General features: G+C 36.0%; 1 protein-coding gene and 1 pseudogene across 2 annotated transcripts; both read left to right on the forward strand.

Moving 5' to 3' along the window:
• The first annotated feature begins 6009 nt into the window (after positions 1–6009).
• On the forward strand, positions 6010–15310 carry LOC111316392 (putative serine/threonine-protein kinase At1g54610; annotated as a pseudogene).
• A 1858-nt stretch (positions 15311–17168) lies between these two features.
• LOC111316922 (shikimate kinase 1, chloroplastic) lies at positions 17169–22577 on the forward strand. 2 transcript variants are annotated; one of them, XM_022919161.2, is made up of 11 exons: positions 17169–17305; positions 17438–17717; positions 19598–19656; positions 19899–19953; positions 20043–20115; positions 20533–20620; positions 21435–21517; positions 21620–21752; positions 21842–21920; positions 22191–22255; positions 22336–22577. In XM_022919161.2, the coding sequence occupies exons 2-11, from the start codon at positions 17498–17500 to the stop codon at positions 22375–22377; spliced, it is 897 nt and encodes a 298-aa protein (XP_022774896.2). In that variant the 5' UTR covers positions 17169–17305; positions 17438–17497; the 3' UTR covers positions 22378–22577. The 2 variants fall into 2 exon arrangements, with proteins under 2 accessions (XP_022774896.2, XP_022774897.2); XM_022919162.2 differs by having other exon boundaries at positions 17175–17305; positions 17480–17717.
• Positions 22578–23018: the final 441 nt, after the last annotated feature.

The raw sequence follows: 23018 nt of genomic DNA on the forward strand, positions 1-23018 counted from the left end.
GAATTGATGAAAATACCGATTGATTATTATTTTCTCCCGTATAATGCGTAGTAAGTTATATTCCAACCTTAATTATTCCAACCTTACCCAAATCTAATCTGATGCGTAATCTAAGTATATTATTGTTATTATTTTGCAATCATCATTGGGTTCTTATTATGATGGACATCAAATCTTTAATGCTATACTTACTTAATTCAGTTAATCCAATGGTGATGCCTAACCTCGATATTCAAACTTTTATAAAGAGGTATTACACTTTATTATATTATATATCTTTTGTTTCTTCATAAGTAATTTTATTTATGTATTAAATAATTTTTTTTTCAATTTAGGGTAATATCTGCATTCGATAAGAAGACAAAGAAATCGAAATAGGTGTCATTACTGATAAATGTAAAATTTATTCTTTTATGCTGAGTTTATGTAGATAAATATTTTCTAAACCCACTCAATTTAATTTTCAGGTACCTCGTCAACTTGATAATACTGAAAATGGATATTAATTCCTTCATCTTAGGCGGGAGATAATTTTATATGATTTTATGACCACACCATTCAAAGTTAGTATAAATTTCATAAACTTGTTATATCTTCAAAAAAAATAAAAAGCTAAATTATGTTCTCGTTTATTAACATTTACTTCTGATATTTTTTTTAGTGAAGGGTAAAGAAAGCTTCACGATAAAAGAACTGGATGAAGTTCGTAAAGAATAGTGTGAGTATGTATTATCATTTATCAATGTAGATAAACTTTGAGGTTAGACATTGTTGGTTGAATGTAAATATATAAGGAACAAATTGTTGTAATGTTTTTAACATGCCATGTTAAATGGAAAATTTAAGTTTGTAGATTGGGGTATTGGTTTAATATTATTGGTATACTTAATATGAATACACTATATGTCCTTAATATATTATTGAGTACAATTATTTACAAAAGGTATATTAATATGGCAATGTTATCAGTTTTAAGTTCGGATGTGTGGTCAATTTATTGAAACACAACAATGTTCATTATTTAAATTCTAAAATATAATTCGTAGTATCACATATATAAACAAAATATTTTTTGGTCATAACTATACAACTGACTTCAAATATTTTTTAGGCATAAATCTACAACTGACTTGACATACACAATATCAAAAATATATTTTTGATAGGATTAATAAAGACGTTTTTAGCAGGAAAATACCTTGAATCATCCATAACAAAATGTTAAAAGCACCTTCAATAATCCCATCTAAAAAAATATTGTGTGAAATATTAAAGGCGTTTGGGCAAAAAACGCCTTCAAGAATCAATTTCAACTTTTTTGTATGGATTATTAAAGGCATTTAAACAAAAAATTACCTTCAATAATATCAACTAAAAATTAATTAAATGGATTATTGAAGGTATTTTTCGGTCAAAAACAACTTCAATAATCCGTTTCATATTTTGGTATAGATTATTAAGGGCGTTTTTCTACTGCAAACGCCTTGAATAATCTCTAAAAAAATGTTATTGAAGCCGTTTTTTAAAAAAACTACCTTCAATAATCCAACTATTCAAATTTATCATGTGGAATATTAAAGGCATTTTGAGCCAAAAACGCCTTCAAAAATTCATTCCAACTTTTTGTATGGATTATTGAAGGCGTTTTTGACAAAAATTGCCTTTAATAATCCATACTAAAAATTTATTGATTGGATTATTAAAGGCGAGTTTGACAAAAAATGCCTTCAAGAATCGATTCCATATTTTTTCTATGCATTACTAAAAGTGTTTTTTTTTTTTTGCCAAAAACACATTCAATATTCTCTTCAAAATTTTTGGGAGAAATTGGTGAAGGCATTTTTATCCAGGAAATGCTTAGAATAATCAATTACAAATAATCTCTCCAAAAACTTGAAAAAAGCTAAAGGGAGGAATCGAACCTACTACCTTATGGTTAACATTCGTATGATTAAAAAAATTTTTATATGATATTTATTAAATGCGTTTTTGACCAAAAAAGCTTTTAATAAGTTTATGAAATTTTTTTGTGGAATTAGTAAAGGCGTTTCTTGTTGAAAATACCTTTAATAATCACATACATTTTTTATGAGGAGATTATTGAATGCGTTATCTACCAAAAATATCCTCAATAGTTTTCTATCAATTTTTTTAACAAGATTATTCAAGTTGTTTTCTACCAAAAACTCCTTTAGTATTCATTCAAAATTTTAAGACAAGATTATCCAAGTCGTCTTAGTCGATAAACGCAACTAATATTAAGTCTTGGGTGGCGTTTATAAGTAACAACATCGCTATTTAAATATTTAGTGATATTTTGATAATAAATATCTTAAGTTTTATAAAAACACGAAAACTAACAGCGTTTGTAAGTGAAATACTATTATAAAACTGTCATTAATATTTTATTTTCTTGTAGTGAGTTTAAAATATTTATATAATTAAATTAATGATAAAATATATATTTTTATATATATTCTGAAATGAACTAAGCAAAATCGTTTAAGGCAAAATCATTTTAAACAAACTTTCATCCCTTTGTTTCTCATAAAAAATTGAATCTATTTCAATTCATTCTTGATTTTAAAAATTAAAAAAAATATTTTCCTAATTGGATTTTTTTATAAATTTATTTAAATTAAAAATAAAAATATTTATTAAATATAAAAACAAAAACAAAAAAAAGTGACAGCAACTTAAATTTTGATCGCCTAATGATTCCCGTACGACCAATATTTTAAGTATTAGATTTGATCAGAAAATGAAAGGATGCATCCCGATCTGAAACCCAAAATCAGTATCAAGTTACAAAAAATGGTTTGTATATTTTTCATGTTATTTAAAATGTAACTTTTGATTTTTTACCATCTAATACACTATTCAATCCTTTAGTCAACAGTAACTTTTAAGGATCATTCATCTTTCGTCCTCTCTTGGTTGCTTAAACCGTTTTTCGGTGTTCTGCCGACCAGTCGAGTACAATATTTGAGGCAGTATTAATCTTTTTTGGTTTAATTCGATCTAAATATATATATCTGTAATGACCTGTATGATTTTTGTATCTGTGATTAACGATCTTACTAGTTTGTTATTCAGTATCAGACTTGTTTGATTATAGTTAAGTTTATTTCATAAATACAGATACTATAAGAAATAATGGGCCAGTGGTCTCGTATGTGGTGAGGACCGTTGAAAAGAAACTTTCCTTCTAACAAGATGAAGTTGGATTTAGGTGCATTTGTGCATCATGGCGCTCGGCCTTGCCAGAGATGCCTCACCAGAAATGTGATCTACAGCCATGGCAGTTGGTAGTAGTACCACTCACAAGCAAAAATAGGACAGCAACATCTTTTGGTTTCTTCGATTCACACGAGAAGAAAGTTTATTGTCTTGAATTGTCTTGTTCCTCAAGGAAAAGGAATGTTGTTTCGAGGATCCGTTTATGGTTGGGTAGTCAACGTAGAGAACAACACTTCAATTTGTCCTATTAATCCACTCACAGGTGCTCAAGTGCAACTTCCATCGAGATCCAAAAAAGCCTGGCAATGAATATGGCATCCGAGTAGAAAATGGTAATCGGTTTTATACCATAGGCGACGCTCATCTTAGAACTAACTTTAATGAGAAGTTTTTCTTGTCGTCAAGTCCTCTATCTGAGGATTTTGTGGCTGTGGCCATATATGGTGAGTTTGGAAGCTTGGCATATTGTAGACTTGGGAACAGGTTGGACTCTGTTCTGATATCTTATTTCATAAAGGACGATTGTATGCTCTGGGCAGCTGGGGGAGAGTTATGGTTTGTGACACCCACCACCCCTTCCCAAAGATGACGGAATTAGTGTCACCTGACCACCACCCGGTTGTTCTGTAACATGCACGCTGTATCTAGTTGAGTCTTCTGCTGGGCTGATTATGGTTGAACGCCTTGTGACATCTTTGGAAGCTGATTATGGTTGACATCTCTGGAAGACAGTGACGCTTCTAAAGGAATAGTAATGTGCTAAACTCTTGGCTTCAAGATTCACAAGCATGATACAAGCAGTCGAGAATGGTATCACGTGAAAGCTATTTGCTGAAGATATGCTGTTTTTGGGGTGGAACTCATCCTTATCAATGCCCTGCCACAACATCCCTGGATATGCTGGTAACTGCATGTTTTACAGACGACAACTTGTGGTTTCATTTTGAGGACATTATTGGTGGTTTTGAAATAGACTTTTTCAGTTTGACCGATGGGAGCATTAAACATTTGCCAGGTTACACTAGTGATCCAAAACTATTAATTTGGCCTCCACCAGTTTGGTTCATGCCCAATCTTATCAATTAGTGTTAGAGGCTCAAATAGTTGTAAGTTGTAACTCATATCCTTTGTTTTGCTTTAAACAGGAACTGAAGTTTACTGTTTGAAGCAGGACAAGTTCTGTAAAACAAATTAATGAAGAATGTCAGCTTAAATACACAACTGTAGTCAGATCAAACAAAGGCAGAAATGATAATGCAAAGAATTGACAGTGAATGCCAAGATGAGTTACATTGGATTGAAGTGAAGCTGAATTGCAGCTACAAGGGAATGCCATTGCCGAGATAGGATAATTAAGAATGAAATGTCGAATTTGAGGTTCATCAATAATCCATAAAAGATAGGAAGTAAAATGGGACTGATCAGTTTGTTTTAGGAATGGCAATGCAGCAGGTGTGGGTTCTTGATCTTTTCAACCTTGAGAGATGAGACCAGACATGAAAGTAAAGAAAATTAATTGAAGCAGAGGCCACAAGGGTCTGGGTGCTGCATAAGGTTGGCCGGATGGGTTGGATTGTGGGTGGGTCTGCAAAGAAAGGCTTTGCTTGTGTGGGGAACAAAATTAGAACGATGAACTGAGGCAGGGGACGTGGCAGAGTGTAGTAGAAGAAACAGAGGAGAAGAATCGAGGGGAATTTTAGGGAGCAGTCACGTTCTCACGTGACTTTAAATTAAAATTGTTTTATATATATATGAAAATTTGGGAGGGAAAAGTAATTAAATAGTGAGAATTAAGAATTTGAGAATTTTTTTTTTATAATTTAGATAAAAATTGAGAGGGAATGAAATGATAAAAAATGAATTTATTTTTATGAGATTTTTTTTAAGTTGAGTATTTTGTTTGTATTAGTATGGTCTAAAAATAATTAAATTTAAATTATTAAAGTTTTAGTACTTAATATTATTGGTAATTGTTTTTTGAGTTTAATTAAAGTTTGATTGTTAAATTTAATTTGTAAATTATAAATATTTAGTTTTCATCCATTATATTTTCAATTAAATTAATTTATGAGTTTAACTTTATATAATTGAAAAAGACAGGAAAATGTTTGATTTTTTTATATATAATATTATTTTGTCACTCTTGTACAATTATAATAATAAATTTTACGATATTCATGAATATATTTTCAACAACTTTTAAATATGGATTAATTTGACTAATAAGATATAATATAAAAAATATTAATAACTTATTTTTCATATAAGTATAGAAATTAAAATATTTTAAAATATTTTAAATATTATATAATAAGAGTTTTTATTATTATAATTTATTTCGTTATATAGTGAGTTGTGTAAAAATTAAAAAAAAAAATTTCGATGGACACAACAATTATTGTATAGTGCAATTAAACTTACTGTACCATCAATTAAATTTAAATATTAATTTTAATGAGATTCATTTAATATAAAATTTTCATTAAAATTTTTTTTTAATTATAATTACAATAATTTTTTTTAATCGTAATTATAATAATTTTTATTATTATTTTTAATATTACCTTAATTAATTTTATCGTCCATTCAAATAAAATTTTATTTATCACATCCATAATCGCAATAATCACAACAAAAGGAAAAAAGCACGATCACAATCATAATTTAAAACTCTTTCCGTATCCATAATCTTCATGATATCTGCTATTAGCTTACGACCCTCTTACGTTGGAGAATCACGTGGATGGGAATTTCATAATTCATTTATTTATAAAAGAGAATGTCAAATTTTGTCTGTAAATAGTTGGCTATTTCTTCTACCTGCAGGTTGTCTCATTTAGCAACAAATTTTTGAAAAAAACGATATCACACTCCCTGTTAACACAGTCCAATGGCATTGAAAATGGAGTAGAAAATTGAACTTATCTCCAAAAACAAGGGCACTCATTTTCTTCTATTTTTACCATAATCCAAAATAAATAAGCCATTTCTCTTTTCTTTTCACGTTCCTTGTTGATCAAGCCAAAAAGCAAGTATTGCCCTCATCATATCACATTCCAATTTTTCTAATCAATCGTTAGTACCATGTCAAAGAAGATTGAAGGTGATGAGCTTGATGATGGGTGGCCTAAATGGCTTGTTGATAATATTCCTACAGAGGTTTTGGCTGGTTTGGTTCCAAAGAGTGCTGATTCCTATGATAAGCTCGCCAAGGTAAGTACTAATGTTTTCTATGACATATTCTGTCTTCTTGTTAGATTATTGGCTGCAAAAATGGACACCTATTCAATCATTTTTCAGGTGAGGCAAGGGACCTATAGCAAGGTGTACAAAGCTCGAGACAGGGACACGGGAAAGATTGTTGCTTTGAAGAAGGTCCGTTTTAACACTTCAGAGCCTGAATGTGTTAAATTTGTGGCAAGAGAGATTATGATACTGCAGAAGCTAAATCATCCAAATATTATCAGCCTTGAAGGACTAGCCACTTCAAGGAAGCATTACAGCCTTTATCTGGTTTTCGATTTCGTGCTGTCAGACTTGACCAAAGTTATCACCCGTCCAGGCGAGAGGCTCACTGAACCCCAGGTTGGAATCTCTCTAAATGGTTTTTGAAGCTCCAAATTTCATCTGATGAACTGAGAACTGACAAAATTTTAATTTTCATGAATGTTTGGAATGGCTAAAACTGAACCAATCATAAAATATTGCGACAAAAGATCAAAGAAAAAATGGGGAGTAATATAAGCCAAAAATGATCTATAAGCATACATCAATTAGATTTAATTAATTGCTTACATTGCTTTGTTGTTAGGAAATTAGTAGTATCTTTTGACAGTACATATAATTGTCAAATTGAGCGGGTGAATTTTGTTATTATTGTAATATTTGTGTTCTCCATGCAGATCAAGTGTTACATGCAACAGCTGCTTTCAGGTCTCCAGCACTGTCATGAAAGAGGAATATTGCACCGAGACATTAAAGGTTCCAACCTATTGATAGACAGGAATGGGGTGCTGAAAATTGCAAATTTTGGCCTTGCCAATTCTTTTAGTCCTAAACCAGAACGCCCCCTAACGAGCCGGGTTGTAACACTTTGGTACAGAGCTCCAGAGCTTTTATTAGGTTCTACAGATTATGGTGTTGGGATTGATCTCTGGAGTGCGGGATGCCTGTTAGCTGAAATGTTTGTTGGACGGCCAATTTTGCCTGGGAGGACGGAGGTAAACCTTCATTCACTTCATTTACGCTTTAAAACAATAGTTTAAACACCAATGAAGGAATAATTTATTGTTATGGATGCATATGGACAGCCATGAAAAAAAGCAAATTTTGTTCTTATATAGTTAAATCATTACTTTGCAGAAATGCATCATCTCAAATGGAAAACAAAAACTGCTCATAGTTCTACTTATTATCATTATAAAGTGAAATAAAAGATGGCTCTAAGAGAGGGCCAGTGGATGCAACAGCTACTAAATGTATACATTAACTGTCATGCATTTTAATCTTTACATGTCTTTTTCGATTAGGGTAAAAATGTGATGATCTTATTGCTGACAGGTTATTCAGTCTATTAAACTTCTTGTGCATTCAGGTTGAGCAGCTTCATCGAATTCTTAAACTTTGTGGCACACCCTCAGAGGACTTTTGGAAAAAGATGAAGCTACCATCAAGCTTCCGGCCTCCACAGCATTACAAGCCTGGATATCAAGAAGTATTTGGAGACTTCCCTGATTCTTCAGTTGGTCTTTTGACAATGCTTCTTGCTCTAGACCCATCATATCGTGGCACTGCAGCTTCTGCTCTTCAAAGTGAAGTAAGTTAATACAGCAGCACTTTCTACTTAATTATTTTTAATCTGGTATGAATGTCTCATAAGTCTTTCTTGTCTCAACAATTCTCTGGTACTAAAAAGGCCTTCAAGAGTTTACACATTTAAAATGTTTTGCTAAATGGACAGCTTGATGCATGCTAATTCAGCTAAATTTATGAAATTGCGAAGCTAGGATAGAGTAAATATATAACAAAATTCTTGCGCCATGAAATCCTCATCTGCTCCTTCCTATTCTCCTATTTGTTTGCAGTTCTTTTCTTCAAGTCCATTGGCATGTGACCTGTCAGGTCTACCGGTAATATGCGAAGAGGAGGAAGAACCATATAAAACAAAGCAATCTTCTAAAAAGGTACATGATCATGATCATGAAAAAAGGACCTAATGACAGAAAAAAAAGAAAGATGATGCTGATACTTCCATGGAGATAAAAATTGCTCCTTAATTTCTCTATACTTCTTAAAATCGCATTTTAATTTGAATCTAACGCAACAATTATTCGATACTAATGCATTTGCCAATGGAAAATTTTCTTTAATGTTGAATTAATATATGACAAACATCCAACTGTTTTTAAGTTTCCATCAAAGATTTCTGTCGACATGGTATTTTTAAATCGTCAAACAAACCAGCTTGTCAAGAGTTTTTGTGGCAATTCTTAAAAAACCAGATACTATGTATTTTTTAAGGCAGACTTAAATGAAATTCAAGACTGAATGAACAACTGATTTGAGGGTCACATTTACCCTTCACTGCCTCACATATATATATATATATATATATATATATATATATATATATTTATGACCAGAAAGCAAGGTGAAACCTCATATCGATTACTGAATTAGCTACCAATACACAATGCATTTCAGAAACTATGAGCAATGTCACTGGATTTAACTTAGTAAGCAGAAGCTGCCTTCAAAGAGAAACTTCTGAAATTCCTTCTAGGATAAGAGGAGGAATTAAGATTGACAACTTGAATTAAACTAAACTTTCTCTTTTGTTTTGCTTTTTCTTCGAGGTCTGAGCAAACTAAATCTGACTGAGATTATTATTTAGCCTTTGCCTAGAAAAGGGTGAGGATGAAAATTTTATTAATCTAATGGTTAAGCTACAAAATAAAAAAGTTATTATGAATTTTAACTATTAGATTTTCCATCCCCGCCTCTCTTCATCATTCCTACTAAGCAAAGTCTTAGTTTGAAATCTCTTTGATAAAAGAGAAAATGTTTGCCACGTGGTGATGTAATTTACAATCGAAAGTTTACCCTATCGGTGTGAATGTCTTTCTTGTATCTTACCAGGAGAAGCAGAAAGGACGTGAAAGTTGTAATAGTGCAAGCAGCACTTCTTCTAGTGTGAAGCCAATCAAGCATGAAGAGAACCTACGTGCATTGCTTTCTACTGATCAGGCTCATTGTCATGAGCCACCCTTGTATAGGGTCATGACTGGGACTTAGGTTGCCATGAGCCACTCATGTATAGGGCCATGGCCGGGTAGATCCCTTATGTTAGGAAAAGTGTCCTCATTTCAAACATTGTAACGGTTACTGGTAGCATAGCTCTAAAAGTTCTAAGGTTCTTTAGGGGGGGTGAGCCGGCAGCGTAGTGTTGGGCTGTCTCACCGGGTGCTATACGAGCTTAGGCCACCCACCAAGGGCTGCCCCCTGGCCTTGGTGATGGTGAGAGGTCCCGATGTATGATTCTCGTTTATAATAAAATTCACCCCGATTGAATGCCCGATTGTTGCCTTGATGTGTTTCTTTCTTTCTCGATGTGAATGTGCCTTGTTGTGTGTGTATGCTTGAGATTGACCTCGATATATTGTGCCTTATTGTGAATGCTTGAGACTAACTATGGTTTATGGTTATTTGTTCAGATCTCGATCTATTGAAGGCTGACTTGGGTGGAAGCGTCCATTCAAGTGCCATACGGGCTAGTGCTTGTTGAGAGAAAGCTTAGTCCGTGACATGTGGTATCAAAGCACAGTTGAGAAGTGCTAAAAAAATGGATGAGATGGCCACAAGTGGTGGATCGGATCATCAACAGAGAATTGAGGAACTTGAGGCTGCGGTGGCCGCAATGAAAACTCATATGGTGACGAAAGATCGAGTGAGGGAGATCAAGACAACCCAGCGGGAGTTGTCCAATACTCTCCATAATGTGAGCGAAGAGGCTAGAGATGCCTTGAATATTCTCCAAAAGGAGTTTGAGGAGCTCAGGGCCCAGGTGAGCATCCTACAAATGGCTGTGGCCAGATCGGGTTCGAGCTCGATGGACAGGGGACAAAGGCCCAAGGTGCCAGAGCCTCGATGCTATGAGGGGGCAAGGGATGCTAAGGAACTTGAAAATTTCTTGTTTGACATGGAACAATACTTCCGAGCTGTACACACAAGCTCAGAGTAAGACAAGGTGACAATGGCGTCGATATACCTCGCAGGGGATGCCAAGCTGTGGTGGCGCTCCAAGTTTGTCGATGACGAGTGCCTGATTAAGACTTGGACGGATCTGAAGCGAGAACTGAAAAACCAGTTTTTTCGGAGAATATGGAGTATATGGCTCGAAGGAGACTTCGAGAGTTGGTGCAAATCGAAACGGTACAAGAGTTCGTAAGGAACTTTTCTACCCTGATGCTGGATATTCGGGACATGTTCGAAAAGGACAAGATGTTCTATTTTCTTGAGGGCCTCAAGCCTTGGGCGAGAACAGAGCTACAAAGGCAGAAAGTGCAAGATGTGGCCACAATCATGGCTGCAGCGGAACGTCTTCATGATTACAATGATGGCTCCTTAAAACGAAAAACTGCTCCATCAACTGGCAGTAGCTTTAACTTTGGGAGTGGGGGAAAGATGACTAGGTTGGACCAACCCTTCAGTGGGGGATTAGACAGGAGGTCCTTTGGTCGAGATAGCACCCAGCCCAAGATAAACAACGCAGGGATTTTCAAGCCTAGGCAACCGCTAGCTTGCTTTCTTTGCAATGAGCCGCATCGAGTGGCTGAATGCCCGCACCGAGGATCCCTTAATGCCTTAAAGATCTCATCCCAAGAGTCCGCAAAAGCGCCAGAGAACGTTGAAGAAGCTGAAGAGGAGCCAGCCAGGATGGGCTCAATAAGGTTCCTCAGTGCCTTCCGTGCCCAATTGAACACTATAAAGAAAGAGCAAAGCAGAGGCTTGATGTACGTGAACTTGACGATCAATGGGAAAGCCACCAAGGCCATGGTGGATACGGGTGCAACCGACACTTTCATCACACCAGAAGAAGCAAAGAGGTGTGGTCTTCAGATTAGTAAAGACTGTGGGCGAATGAAGGCGGTTAATTTGCCAGCCTTTACGATCAGTGGAAGCTCCAAAAGTGTGACAACCCGATTGAGGCCATGGAAAGGGAAGATAGACTTCACAGTCTCCCCTATGGATGACTTTGATGTCGTTCTCGGATTGGACTTCATAATGTTGGCTCAGGTGATCCCTATCCCTGCTGCTAGCTGCTTGTTGTTTTTAGGAGAATACCCATGTGTGGTGCCAACCAATATCTTGCCAAAGAGTGGAAAGAAAATGATTTCGGCTTTGCAATTCAAGAAAGGGGTAAAGAGAGGGGAACCCTCTTTTGTGGCCATGCCGATCTACAAAGAAGGGTCGAAAGTAGAATCAATACCCGATGGCGTAAAGAAAGTGTTGGAAGAATTCGGAGAGGTGATGCCAGAGATGTTGCCCAAGGTTCTACCCCCTCGACGAGTAGTGGACCATGAAGTTGAGCTTCTCCCAGGAGCAAAACCCCCTACTAGAGCTCCCTATCGCATGGCCCCGCCAGAGTTGGCCGAGCTGAGAAAACAATTAGATGAGCTTCTACAAGCCGGGTTCATCCGACCATCAAAGGCTCCTTTCGGAGCGCCAGTGCTATTACAGAAGAAGCATGATGGGAGCTTACGCTTATGTGTTGACTACAGGGCCCTGAACAAAGTCACCGTAAGAAACAAATATCCTATCCCGCTTATAGCAGACTTATTTGATCAATTGAGTCGGGCCAAGTACTTCTCCAAACTGGACCTGAGATCTGGATACAATCAGGTCAGAATCGTTGAGGGAGATGAGCCAAAGACCACTTGTGTAACACGGTATGACGCATTTGAATTTCTTGTTATGCCCTTTAGACTAACCAATGCTCCTGCCACATTTTGTACATTGATGAATCAGGTGTTCCATGACTACCTTGACAAATTTGTAGTCATTTATTTAGACGATATAGTGGTGTACGCTCCACCTTGGAAGAACATCAAGAACACTTACGTCGGGTATTTAAAAGGCTGCAGGACCACCGGTTATATGTAAAAAGGGAGAAATACGCGTTTGCTCAGACCCAAATCCACTTCCTCGGTCACATTGTCGAACGTGGCCACATTTGAATGGACATGAAAAAGGTTAGGGCCATCAAGGAGTGGACAACACCAAAGAATGTTAGTGAACTCCGTTCATTTTTGGGACTAGCCAACTATTATAGAAGGTTTGTGGAAGGGTACTCTCACAAGACCACGGCCCTCACGGAGTTATTGAAGAAGGAGCATAAATGATGTTGGACCAACGAGTGCCAAGAGGCTTTTGAGAGATTGAAAGATGCTATTATGAAAGATCCCATCTTAGCTCTCTCCGATATTGAAAAGCCTTTTGAAGTTCAGACGGATGCATCAGATTTTGCTATTGGAGGTTTGCTTTTACAACAACATCACCCGATAGCATTTGAAAGTAGGAACTAAGGGAAGCGGAGAGGAAATATACGGCCCAGGAAAAAGAGCTCCTGGCGGTGGTTCATTGCTTGAGGGCTTGGCGACATTACTTGTTGGGTTCACACTTTGTCGTGAAGACGGACAATGCAGTCGTTAGCTACTTTCTCACCCAACCAAGGCTTACGGCAAAACAAGCTAGGTGGCAGGAATTTTTAACGGAGTTCGACTTCCACCTTGAGCATACCGCTGAAAAGACCAATCAAGTGGCGGATGCATTGAACAGGTGACCAGAGTTGGCGGCCCTCAGAAGAATGGCCCCAATGGCAACTAGTAGAGCCACTACGAACAATCATAAGTTGATTAGAGATCATCTAAGAAAGGACCCGCAAGCCTGTGCCATCTTGAAGCTAGTAGAAGAAAGGAAGTCCAAATACTTCTGGCAAGAAAATGGTGTCTTGTGGACCAAAGGGCCTCGAGTGTTTGTGCCGAGAGCAGGAGGGCTGAGACAGATGCTGATGAAGGAATGCCATGACACCTCATGGGTGGGACACCCAGGCTGGCAACGTATTTTAGCGTTACTGAAACAAGGATACTATTGGCCCCACATGTGACAAGATGTGATGGACTACACGAAGACTTGCCTCGTTTGCCAACAAGACAAAGTCGAAAAGAAGAAACCTGCGGGCATGCTGGAACCATTACCGGTACCCATCAAACCGTGGGAAAGCATCTCCTTCGATTTCATTTCGAGTCTACCCAAGGTTGGGGATCTTGGAACTATCTTGGTGGTAATTGATCGGTTCTCTAAGTATGCCACATTCATCCCCGCTCACAAGTATTGTACAGCAGAAGACACAGCTCGACTATTGTTCAAACATGTGGTCAAATATTGGGGCATCCCTCAAAACATCGTCAGTGATAGAGATCCGAGATTCACAAGGTCATTTTGGAGGGAACTTTTCAAGATTTTAGGGTCCCAACTCAACATCTCTTCGAGCTACCATCCTCAAACCGATGGCCAAACGAAACGTTTCAATGGATTGTTGGAGGAATATTTGAGGCACTTTGTCCAAGCCAACCAAAAAGACTGGCCTTCATTGTTGGACGTTGCTCAACTTTGCTTTAATTCAAACAAGAGCTTTTCCACTAACGAGAGCCCATTTGAGGTGGTCACCGGACAACTACCAAGGCTACCCCATACTTCCTTGGAACAATATGAAGGAAAAAATTCGAGAGCTTTCAACTTAAGCAAGGAGTGGAAACAAAACACAGAGATTGCACAAGCTTACCTGGAGAAGGCATCAAAGCGGATGAAAAAATGGGCAGACAAGAATCGCAGAGCTCAGCAATTCCAAGTTGGTGATTTGGTTTTGGTCCGACTAGTTCCAGAACAAACCAGGTTCTTAAGAAAGAGAGATCGTAGACTGGTGCGCAAATATGAAGGTCCAGTAAGAGTCATTTCCAAGGTAGGGAACGCTTCTTACAAAATCGACCCACCAAAGTGGATGAAGGTGCACCTAGTATTTCATGTAAGCAACCTGAAGCCTTTCCATGCAGATCCTACAGATATTAACCGAATGGAGCCAACCAGAGCAGCCATCACCATGAAGCCACCCTCAGAGCGTCGAGTCGAAGAGATCTTAGCCGACAGGGAAACCAAGATATCTCGAAGACTAGTTCGGGAGTACTTAGTGAAATGGGAGGGCTTAGGACTAGAAGAAACCAGCTGGGAGAGAGAACACGACCTCCAGAGATTTCAAAGGAAGATTGAAGAATTTCAAGTCAGCAAGTCGACGAGGACGTCGATAGAATAAGTGGGGGAGGATGTCATGAGCCACCCTTGTATAGGGCCATGGTCGGGTAGATCCCTTGTGCTAGGAAAAGTGTCCCCGTTTCAAACATTGTAACGGTTACTGGTAGCATAGCTCTAAAAGTTCTCAGGCTCTTTAGGGGGGTGAGCCGGCAGCGTAGTGTTGGGCTGTCTCACCGGGTGCTATGTGAGCTTAGGCCACCCACCAAGGGTTGCCCCCCTGGCCATGGTGATGGTGGGAGGTCCCGATGTATGATTCCCGTTTATAATAAAATTCACCCCGATTGAATGCCCGATTGTTGCCTCGATGTGTTTCTTTCTTTCTCAATGTGAATGTGCCTTGTTGTGTGTGTATGCTTGAGATTGACCTCGATATATTGTGCCTTATTGTGAATGCTTGAGACTAACTATGATTTATGATTATTTGTTCAGATCTCGATCTATTAAAGGTTGATTTGGGTGAAAGCGTCCATTCAAGTGCCACACGGGCTAGTATTTGTTGAGAAAAAGCTTAGTCCGTGACACTCATCCTAATGCTACTCAAAACATTCAGAATTTAACTCTTTTACAGGCTTCTACAGCAGATATCATCAAATACCGCCTTGATAATCCTCAATACCGGAGGTCTGTATCTAGATTGGATTTTCGAACACTTAACCTTGATAAGATATCAAAACTCTTTGGAATTGGAGCAAAGAATAGGTGATGGGACATGATCTCTCCATTTGGCTCCAATTATTATGTAATTAGAAGAAATAACAATAATAATAATAATAATAACAATAATAATAATAATAATAATAATGAGGATGATAATGAAGATGATGATTAATGAAATATGTTAATTATATATTTGGTATGTATCTTGAATTATAAAAGGATTTTTAATTTGATAAATTAAGAAAGATATTCACGATCAGATATTCAAACTTTGATTTCGACAATCAAATTGTATCTACGACCAGTTTCCATTGTCAAGCGGGTGATGCGTCCAAGTAGACTTAATAATGGCCTAAATGGATTTCTTTAATGCATCCCTCAGCTTAGCAATCCAACCATGATCAGCTACTAGCACCTTAGAAGGGATACGCACAAAATTTATACTTAAGGTAGGATCCTCTTAGCAAGTAAGTTCTTCCAACCTATCCATTATTAACTACTCAAATCCTGTCTCGAGTATTCGGTAATCGTAGTTGGTAATCGCAGCAGCACCTTTGCAGTCAAACTACTCTAGCAGCATCCATCCAGACAGTTTTGGCTGCAGAGCGATGAAAGCAAAATAGTCATGATAGCACAATGTGAAAGATTGAGAATGCACCAGCTTATAACTGAAAGCATCCCTTTAAGCTCAGTATCTAGAATGAGCTACACGTTATTTGAAATCTATATCAGGAGTTGGCCAATATGGGGCGCATATCCAGTACGCTTTATATGTACCTATATGAACCACTGTCCATTGGATCAATTGAAATTGCCCTTTTTGCTGCATATTTCCTTAATTCGACATTACCAGCAATCCGATTTGCACCAAGTAAGGTCCTCCACAGCATTGTCTCAAAAATGAATGCCTTTGCTTCGTATAATTTACCAACATGGCCCAACAGAGATAACGTACAAGCATAATGTTCTGTCCCAGGTTCAACTCCAAATGTAGGCATTGACTCAAAGTGATGGAGTCCAAGCTCCACAAATCCTGCATGCAAACATGCTAAGAGCAGACCAACAAATGTCACATATTGGGTTTCATTCTTCTTTCAGCATTCTTTCAAATGTCTGAGGACCGCCTTCAGCTTCTTCATGATAAGCAAACGTTGAGATCATGGAATTCCAACATACGACAACCCTCCAAATAGTGGAATTAAATGTTTTCTATAAAATTTACACTTACAAGTTAAATAGTATTTTTACATAAATTTTTATTATAATTTTAAACGATTTTAAAATTATAATAAAAATGATTATAACTGAAATCTGTGGAGAAATCAAAGCCTTTTTTATTTGTTGATTTGTGAATGTTTTTGAGATGTAATAGATTATAGAAACGGTTTCTCATTCTTTTGGGAGGGAGAAACGAGATTTCGTGATTCTTCTCGATCTCAATTCTCAAGTTTCATCGGTCCACTGGGAACGAAACCTCGTGCCAATCACGTGACCGACCAATTGAAGTTGGAAAAAAAATGTCCATTTAAAAAAAATAAAGAATATCCAAGTTAAAGAAAAAAAGTCCTTTCCTAATTGTAGACACGTGGCAGAACGAGGGTAAATGACAACTACCCCCAAGAATTTTCACATGAGTGTAACCACTCACCCCCCTTCCTTACTTCCTCCACTCATTTCTTACTAGGATAGTGGTTGCCACCAACCCCCGTCGCCGGAGATAGGTAGGTGTGCATGCCCTCCCTCCACGTCATCATTGCAGCGCAATCTTTTTTAAAACAAAAAAAATTCACCCAAATTTAATTTTACTTATCCTTCTCCTTTCCATTTAATTACTAGTAATTTTAATTTTTTAAAAATAAAAAAAAATCCTTACCTATAGATTAAAAAAAAGATTTGTATAGTGTTTCCAAGTTCCAATTGCCGCTTTAAAACGCAACAATGCCAGAAAACAGAGTCAGGGCAAAGAGCGCTTACCGCTTAATACAGAGTCAGAGAGGCAACGCTCTTTGCAATTTCATTTTCTCTTTATTAATTATTTGAGGTACCTACGAGAGTTTCCCTTGAAATTCAATTTCTTAAATTTTAATTAATTAGTATGATTATTTTCTGCAGTGACTAAATTTATCTTGAATTAAATCTGAGATTCGTTGTTTTTTTTTTTTTTTTAATTTAGTAAAACAAAAACTGAAAACTTGTTGAAATTAATTAAATCGAGGGCGATTGGAGGTTGAGAATGGAGGCAGGAGTTGCATGCAAGTTGAACTATCCGACATGGATCGACTCGGAAAGGTTTGGGAGGAAATCGACCGGTTCTTTGCCGTTCGGTCGGATACTAAAGCAAGATCAGAAAGTTCGGGTGGTTGTTTCGGCTCACTTTCCGGTTAAGACATCTTCTAATCGGCATAGATCAGTCTCTTCCGAGGTTTCCTGCTCTTCATATAAGAACTTTTCAGGTACTTAAATGGAAAACTAAAATAAATGATATACTAGTTTATTAGTTTTTATGGTATTATAATTTGATTTATCTTATTTTGTAAAGCTAATTCAGTCTTCTTTTTCTAATTTTTTTTCAAGATTGTTAGGATTATAAACCCATTTTTTTTGAAAGCAATAATAAAACAAGTGCAAAGAAAAAGAATTGAACACACAAGATTTATAATAGTTCACTGTTCAATGTGAGAGCTATGTACACTTTGTACGCGCTGTAGAATTTTTTACTACCAAGAATAGAGAGATTACTAGCATGATAATAAATCCTTAACAATAATCTTCATACAAGTGCGATAATAAACCCTTGAAAACAAAGTCAATCCACGTATTTGTTTTGCTTAGAAACAATCAACCTAAGGTAATAATTAAGCTCCACACAATGATATGCTGGAATTTCTTAAAATAAACAATATTTTAAGGTATCAAATTTTAAGGATAATAGACAGGAAAGAAAATTTGACATTCTTTTCCTTCTTGTTCAGATAGAAAAATCAGAGGAAAGAAAGTTTGAATACCTGAGGGAATGACACTGTAAATTTACTATTGAACTCATAGTTCAGTCTAATGGTTTTGATGTACAGGTTAGGATGCAAGGTATTGTTATTCTTCCACTAACAGAACAATTTTTAATAAGGGTGAGTAAAAGTTGGTTTAAACTGATTAGACTGACCAAAACCGAGTGAATTTGGTTGATTCAGTTTGGTCTATTCAATTTTGGTTATAATCGGTTTTTTTTATTGGTTAAATTGGTTAACTCAGTGAGTTTTCGATTCTTAAAACTAATAATCGAATAAACCAAATTAATCGACTTTCTAATAAATAAGGGTAAAAAAATTGACATGAGTATTTTTAGTTATATTTTTTCCTGTAAAATATTGTTGAAATTATTAAATTCTTTAGTGATTTAATTTGAAAGATATTTATGTTTGAATTTTATTGGATTGAATTTGTAGCTAAATAATTGTTATTAATAGGAGGAAAATATGATGAAAAATTCGGTTATTTAACCGGACTGATCAAACTAAACCAATTTTGTACGGTTAGGTTATGGTCAGTTCTTTAAAAATTTCTGGTTGGTTCAATTATAGGGTGAATAAAAGTCAGTTAATTCACTTATTGATTTTTTCAACCTGAACCAACCGAACCAATCAATTACTTACCCCAAATTTTTAATACTCAGGCCATTGATGCTGGGTCATTTAATAATTGATATAAGGTGCTGTCAATAAGCTGCTGGGTTTGTATGTACTTATTGTAGCAGCTTTGCCCCCCAAAAAAAACAAAATGACACTGTAAATTTACAACTTGCCCACTTCTTTTCATTTTCTCTTCATAATCCACCTGATTTGGGCAGATTTGTGAGCCTAGATAGAAAATGTTCTTTTCATGTATTATCTTTTCTTTCACTTTCATCTCATCTGAAGTATAACCAGAATGCATTTTGTTTATACTTTTCTGCCAATCTCCTTTCATTTTTCACTTTTCTTAGCTAGTAATATTTAATCTTTGTTGGATTTCATGCCATTGTAACATACAATGGATGAAACTGGCATTGGCATGTTGATTCTGTGAAGTATGATCAGAATGCATTTTGTTTCTGCTTTTCTGCCTACTCCATTCATTTTTATTACTTTTCTTCAAACTCTATTTAATCTGTTGTTAGATTTCATGTCATTGTGATATACAATGGATGAGACTGGCATAGTATGTTGATGTTGAGATTTTAGCCAAAAGGAGAGTACAACTCAAACCTAGGTGGCTAAATTGTTATTGAGAATTTGAAAATTTTATTATACAAATGATTAACCCCTATGATGTTTTATTTTAAAATATTATTTTGTAGCTTCAACATTGGAAACTGGAAGCGTTCAAGTGCCTTATGATGAAACTTTAATGTTAAAGGTATGAAATAATTCCCTGTAATAATTTTAAATTTTTGGCTGATAAAGTATGTTAAGGTGATTAGATACCCCTTTATGTACTTTAATCTTTTATCTTCAATTTAGTGTTTTGGCATCAATTTCTGTTAAATATTTTTTTAGTTAAGACTTCAAACACTGAAAATAGAAGCTCACTTGTTGTGTTGTTGTGCATCTGAGATTTTTCCGCCAATGTTTCTCACTTGACATGAATAAAATTTGCAGAATAAGTCACAAGAGATTGAGCCATATTTAAATGGATACAGTATATATCTTGTTGGTCAGTTTCTTTTGTCCAAGTCCTTCAATTTTATGTAGTCACTTACTCGCTTACTCTGGTAGCTAAACCTTACGAATGTGAATTTGCAGGATTGATGGGATCTGGAAAAACCACAGTGGGAAAAATTCTGTCTTACATACTCAATTATTCATTTTATGACAGGTTTGTACTGCGATTGTTTATCAGGTGTGAGTCCTATAGTTGAAGCGTTCATATAAAACACTGGAAAGAAAAAAACAATATGCTCAAGCTATGGAAACATTCCTCTTTGGTTTCCTAGTTCTTCTCTGTGGCACACATGGTCCTTTGTAGTTTGTAGTGTCGAATTTGTTGTCTTGGTCCCAAGGGCCAAGGAGGGGTATGGGACTATGCATCAATTGAATGATTTGAGCATTGGTATGTTCAGATTAGACTCCAGTGTCAAAGGAATTTGGTCTACTTTTGATACATAAATTGTCTAGGTTGAATATTCCAGAAGTAGTATTCCATCCTGGATGTCTAACTATTTCCAATGTAATGGACTGCTAAGCAGGCTTTTTAATTTCTGTCTCAAGAATATCTTTATTCTACAATTTTCAGTGATGCATTAATAGAGCAGGAAGAAAATGGAATATCTGTAGCTGAAATATTTAAGCTTCATGGGGAGAGTTTCTTCAGAAAAAAGGAGGTAAGTCAGCAAATTCCCTCTCTGTATGTATGTATGCTTGCATGTCTTAAATGTATTTTACTTGAATTATTACCTAAAGTTGATGGTTCATGTAGAAAAGGAAGCCATTATTTTCCTAAAAGGGGGGATAACTGTGCAATATTTTCATGGCAATATTTCTGGATCAAGTGTTGGAATCTCTTTTCAATTTAAATTTAATTTTGGGGCATAATGCCTTTTACTTTAAATTTAATATTTTTGATTTGAATTGGTTTGAGTTTCTTTTTTATTTTAAATTTAATTTATCTTCTTTATCTAAAACTGAGAGGACATGACAAGGTAGATGTCTCCTTATATATGCTATGGTTGAAGATTGTAAACTAGTATTGATCTCACTAAAGTAGGATGTCTGCTGCTGGTCACATGCAGAATCGGATGATGAGTTTCTGTCGTAAAGAAGACCTAGTTTTAAAATTTTCTTAACAAGTCAAAAGTATGAAATTAGCTCATTATGTATATAGGAACCTTTCTATTCTGCCATTTGTTATAGAAGATTATTGCAGACATGGAAATTTGACCAACATTTGAAGTTGGTTTTGGCCAACGTGACCGGGTGAGTTTCACTAATATAAAGGGGAGGCCATGGTAAGCCAAATGGAAATTTTCTGAAAGATATATGCATTTGACAAATCTCTAGACTGATTTTAGTCTCTAGTGTCACCAAACCATTGCTTATAATTGTTTTGAGGATTAATTCAGTCATCATTTCTGTATGTTTTGAGATAGTTGTTTCCTATCGAATAAAAGCTTTTATATTTTTCTTCCTGTCTTCAAGACTGAGATATTGCAGAGGCTTTCTTCAAAGAAACAACTTGTTGTTTCTACTGGCGGAGGTGCAGTTGTACAGGATGAGAACTGGTACACAGGAATTTAATTAATTAAGATTCTTCTATCTCCATGGGTTCGATTTTCTGTTGCATCAGCTATAAAAGTCCGAAACTCTTCTTTTTGGTTTATCAGGGACTATATGCAGAAGAAAGGAATTAGTGTCTGGTTAGATGTACCTTTGGAAGCCTTGGCACACAGAATTGCTGCAGTAGGTACCCATTCTCGCCCCCTTCTGCATTATGAATCTGGCGATCCATATACAAAGGTAATCCATTGTTGACTTTATTTACTTTCCTTGCGTGGACTTGGTATTATATGATCTAGTGAGTTTTTGACATTCTGACCCCTTTACAGGCTTTAAAGCGTCTGTCTTATCTTTTGGAACAGAGGGGTAAAAATTATGCTAAAGCAAATGCCAGGGTTTCCTTAGAAGGTATGTATAGTTGAATCTGTCTCACACTTTTTATGGTTATTGTTATGTTTGGACAAGATCTTGTGAAACCTCTCTGAAAGCTAACTGCTTGAAGTGCATTGGTGCTCATTACTCCCAACTTGTTTACTTTCTTTCTTGCGATGCCATGATCTTTCTTTCTTTACTTGCTTTTTCTGCTGAATTCCCTTTGTATCTTCATTTGACATGGCATGTTCATGCTTGTGTTTCTCCGGATGGTTTTGCCTTTAAACAAGTGTTCCAATTGTTCAGAAATTGCAGGCAAACTAGGTTATAGAGATGTATCAAATCTTACTCCAACAGAGATCGCAATCGAGGTCTTTCTTTCTCCCTGTCCTATGTTTTTTTCCCGTTATCTAATTAAGATATTGGCTAAATGATATTACTATCTTGTTAGGCATTGGAACAAATTGAAGGGTATCTAAAGAAAGTGGCATAGCCATGGCTGGGTTATAGTTTTGACAGCTCTAAATACGGTGATTGAATTTTATATTATTTGTAGCATAGCATGTCAAAAATGTTCCTAGTTTCTTTCTGTTTTTTCCTATGCGAGCACTGCATTACGTAGTTAACTTATTAAGTTGGGAAATTCCCCATGTATCGTGCTATTGATATGATGCAGTTGTATATGTTTGACAATTATCACTGTTTTGGCTTCTTTTTTTTTTTTTTTTAAATTTGTTCTTTATTTTTGGTTTAACCGATCTCCATTTAAATGGAGACGATGAGTTTCCATTTTAATAATTAAAGTAAGAAAGTTGTAACTGGCTTACATTTATTTGTCCATGGACTCAATATACTTAAAAATTATAGATTAAATTATCTAATATAGATTAAGAATTTTGAGACCTGAAACGTGGGCTTTATTAAGACAACTAACAGGAACATCACAAGAACCGTGTCCGTGTTTTTGAGACTTCAATGAAATTACGTGGGACTCAGAGAAATGGGGTGGAGCCTTGAGGGCAGCACGGTAGATGGCTGACTTACGAAATGCTATAGAGGATGTGGGGTTAGAAGACCTGAGATCTAGAGTATGGAACACATGGGAAAAAGGGAGAATAGTTCATCAACTGATAT

This window comes from Durio zibethinus, chromosome 24, assembly GCF_047325235.1.
Source record: "Durio zibethinus cultivar Kanyao isolate XHJ-2024 chromosome 24, ASM4732523v1, whole genome shotgun sequence".
NCBI lineage: Eukaryota > Viridiplantae > Streptophyta > Magnoliopsida > Malvales > Malvaceae > Durio > Durio zibethinus.

Bases quoted from the DNA above. Each gene is read 5' to 3' on its own strand.
- LOC111316922 (XM_022919161.2), top strand. From the start codon at position 17,498: ATGGAGGCAGGAGTTGCATGCAAGTTGAACTATCCGACATGGATCGAC. The intron at 19,954-20,042 runs GTCAGTTTCTTT...GTGAATTTGCAG, and splicing joins ATACAGTATATATCTTGTTG to GATTGATGGGATCTGGAAAA. The intron at 21,753-21,841 runs GTAATCCATTGT...ACCCCTTTACAG, and splicing joins CTGGCGATCCATATACAAAG to GCTTTAAAGCGTCTGTCTTA.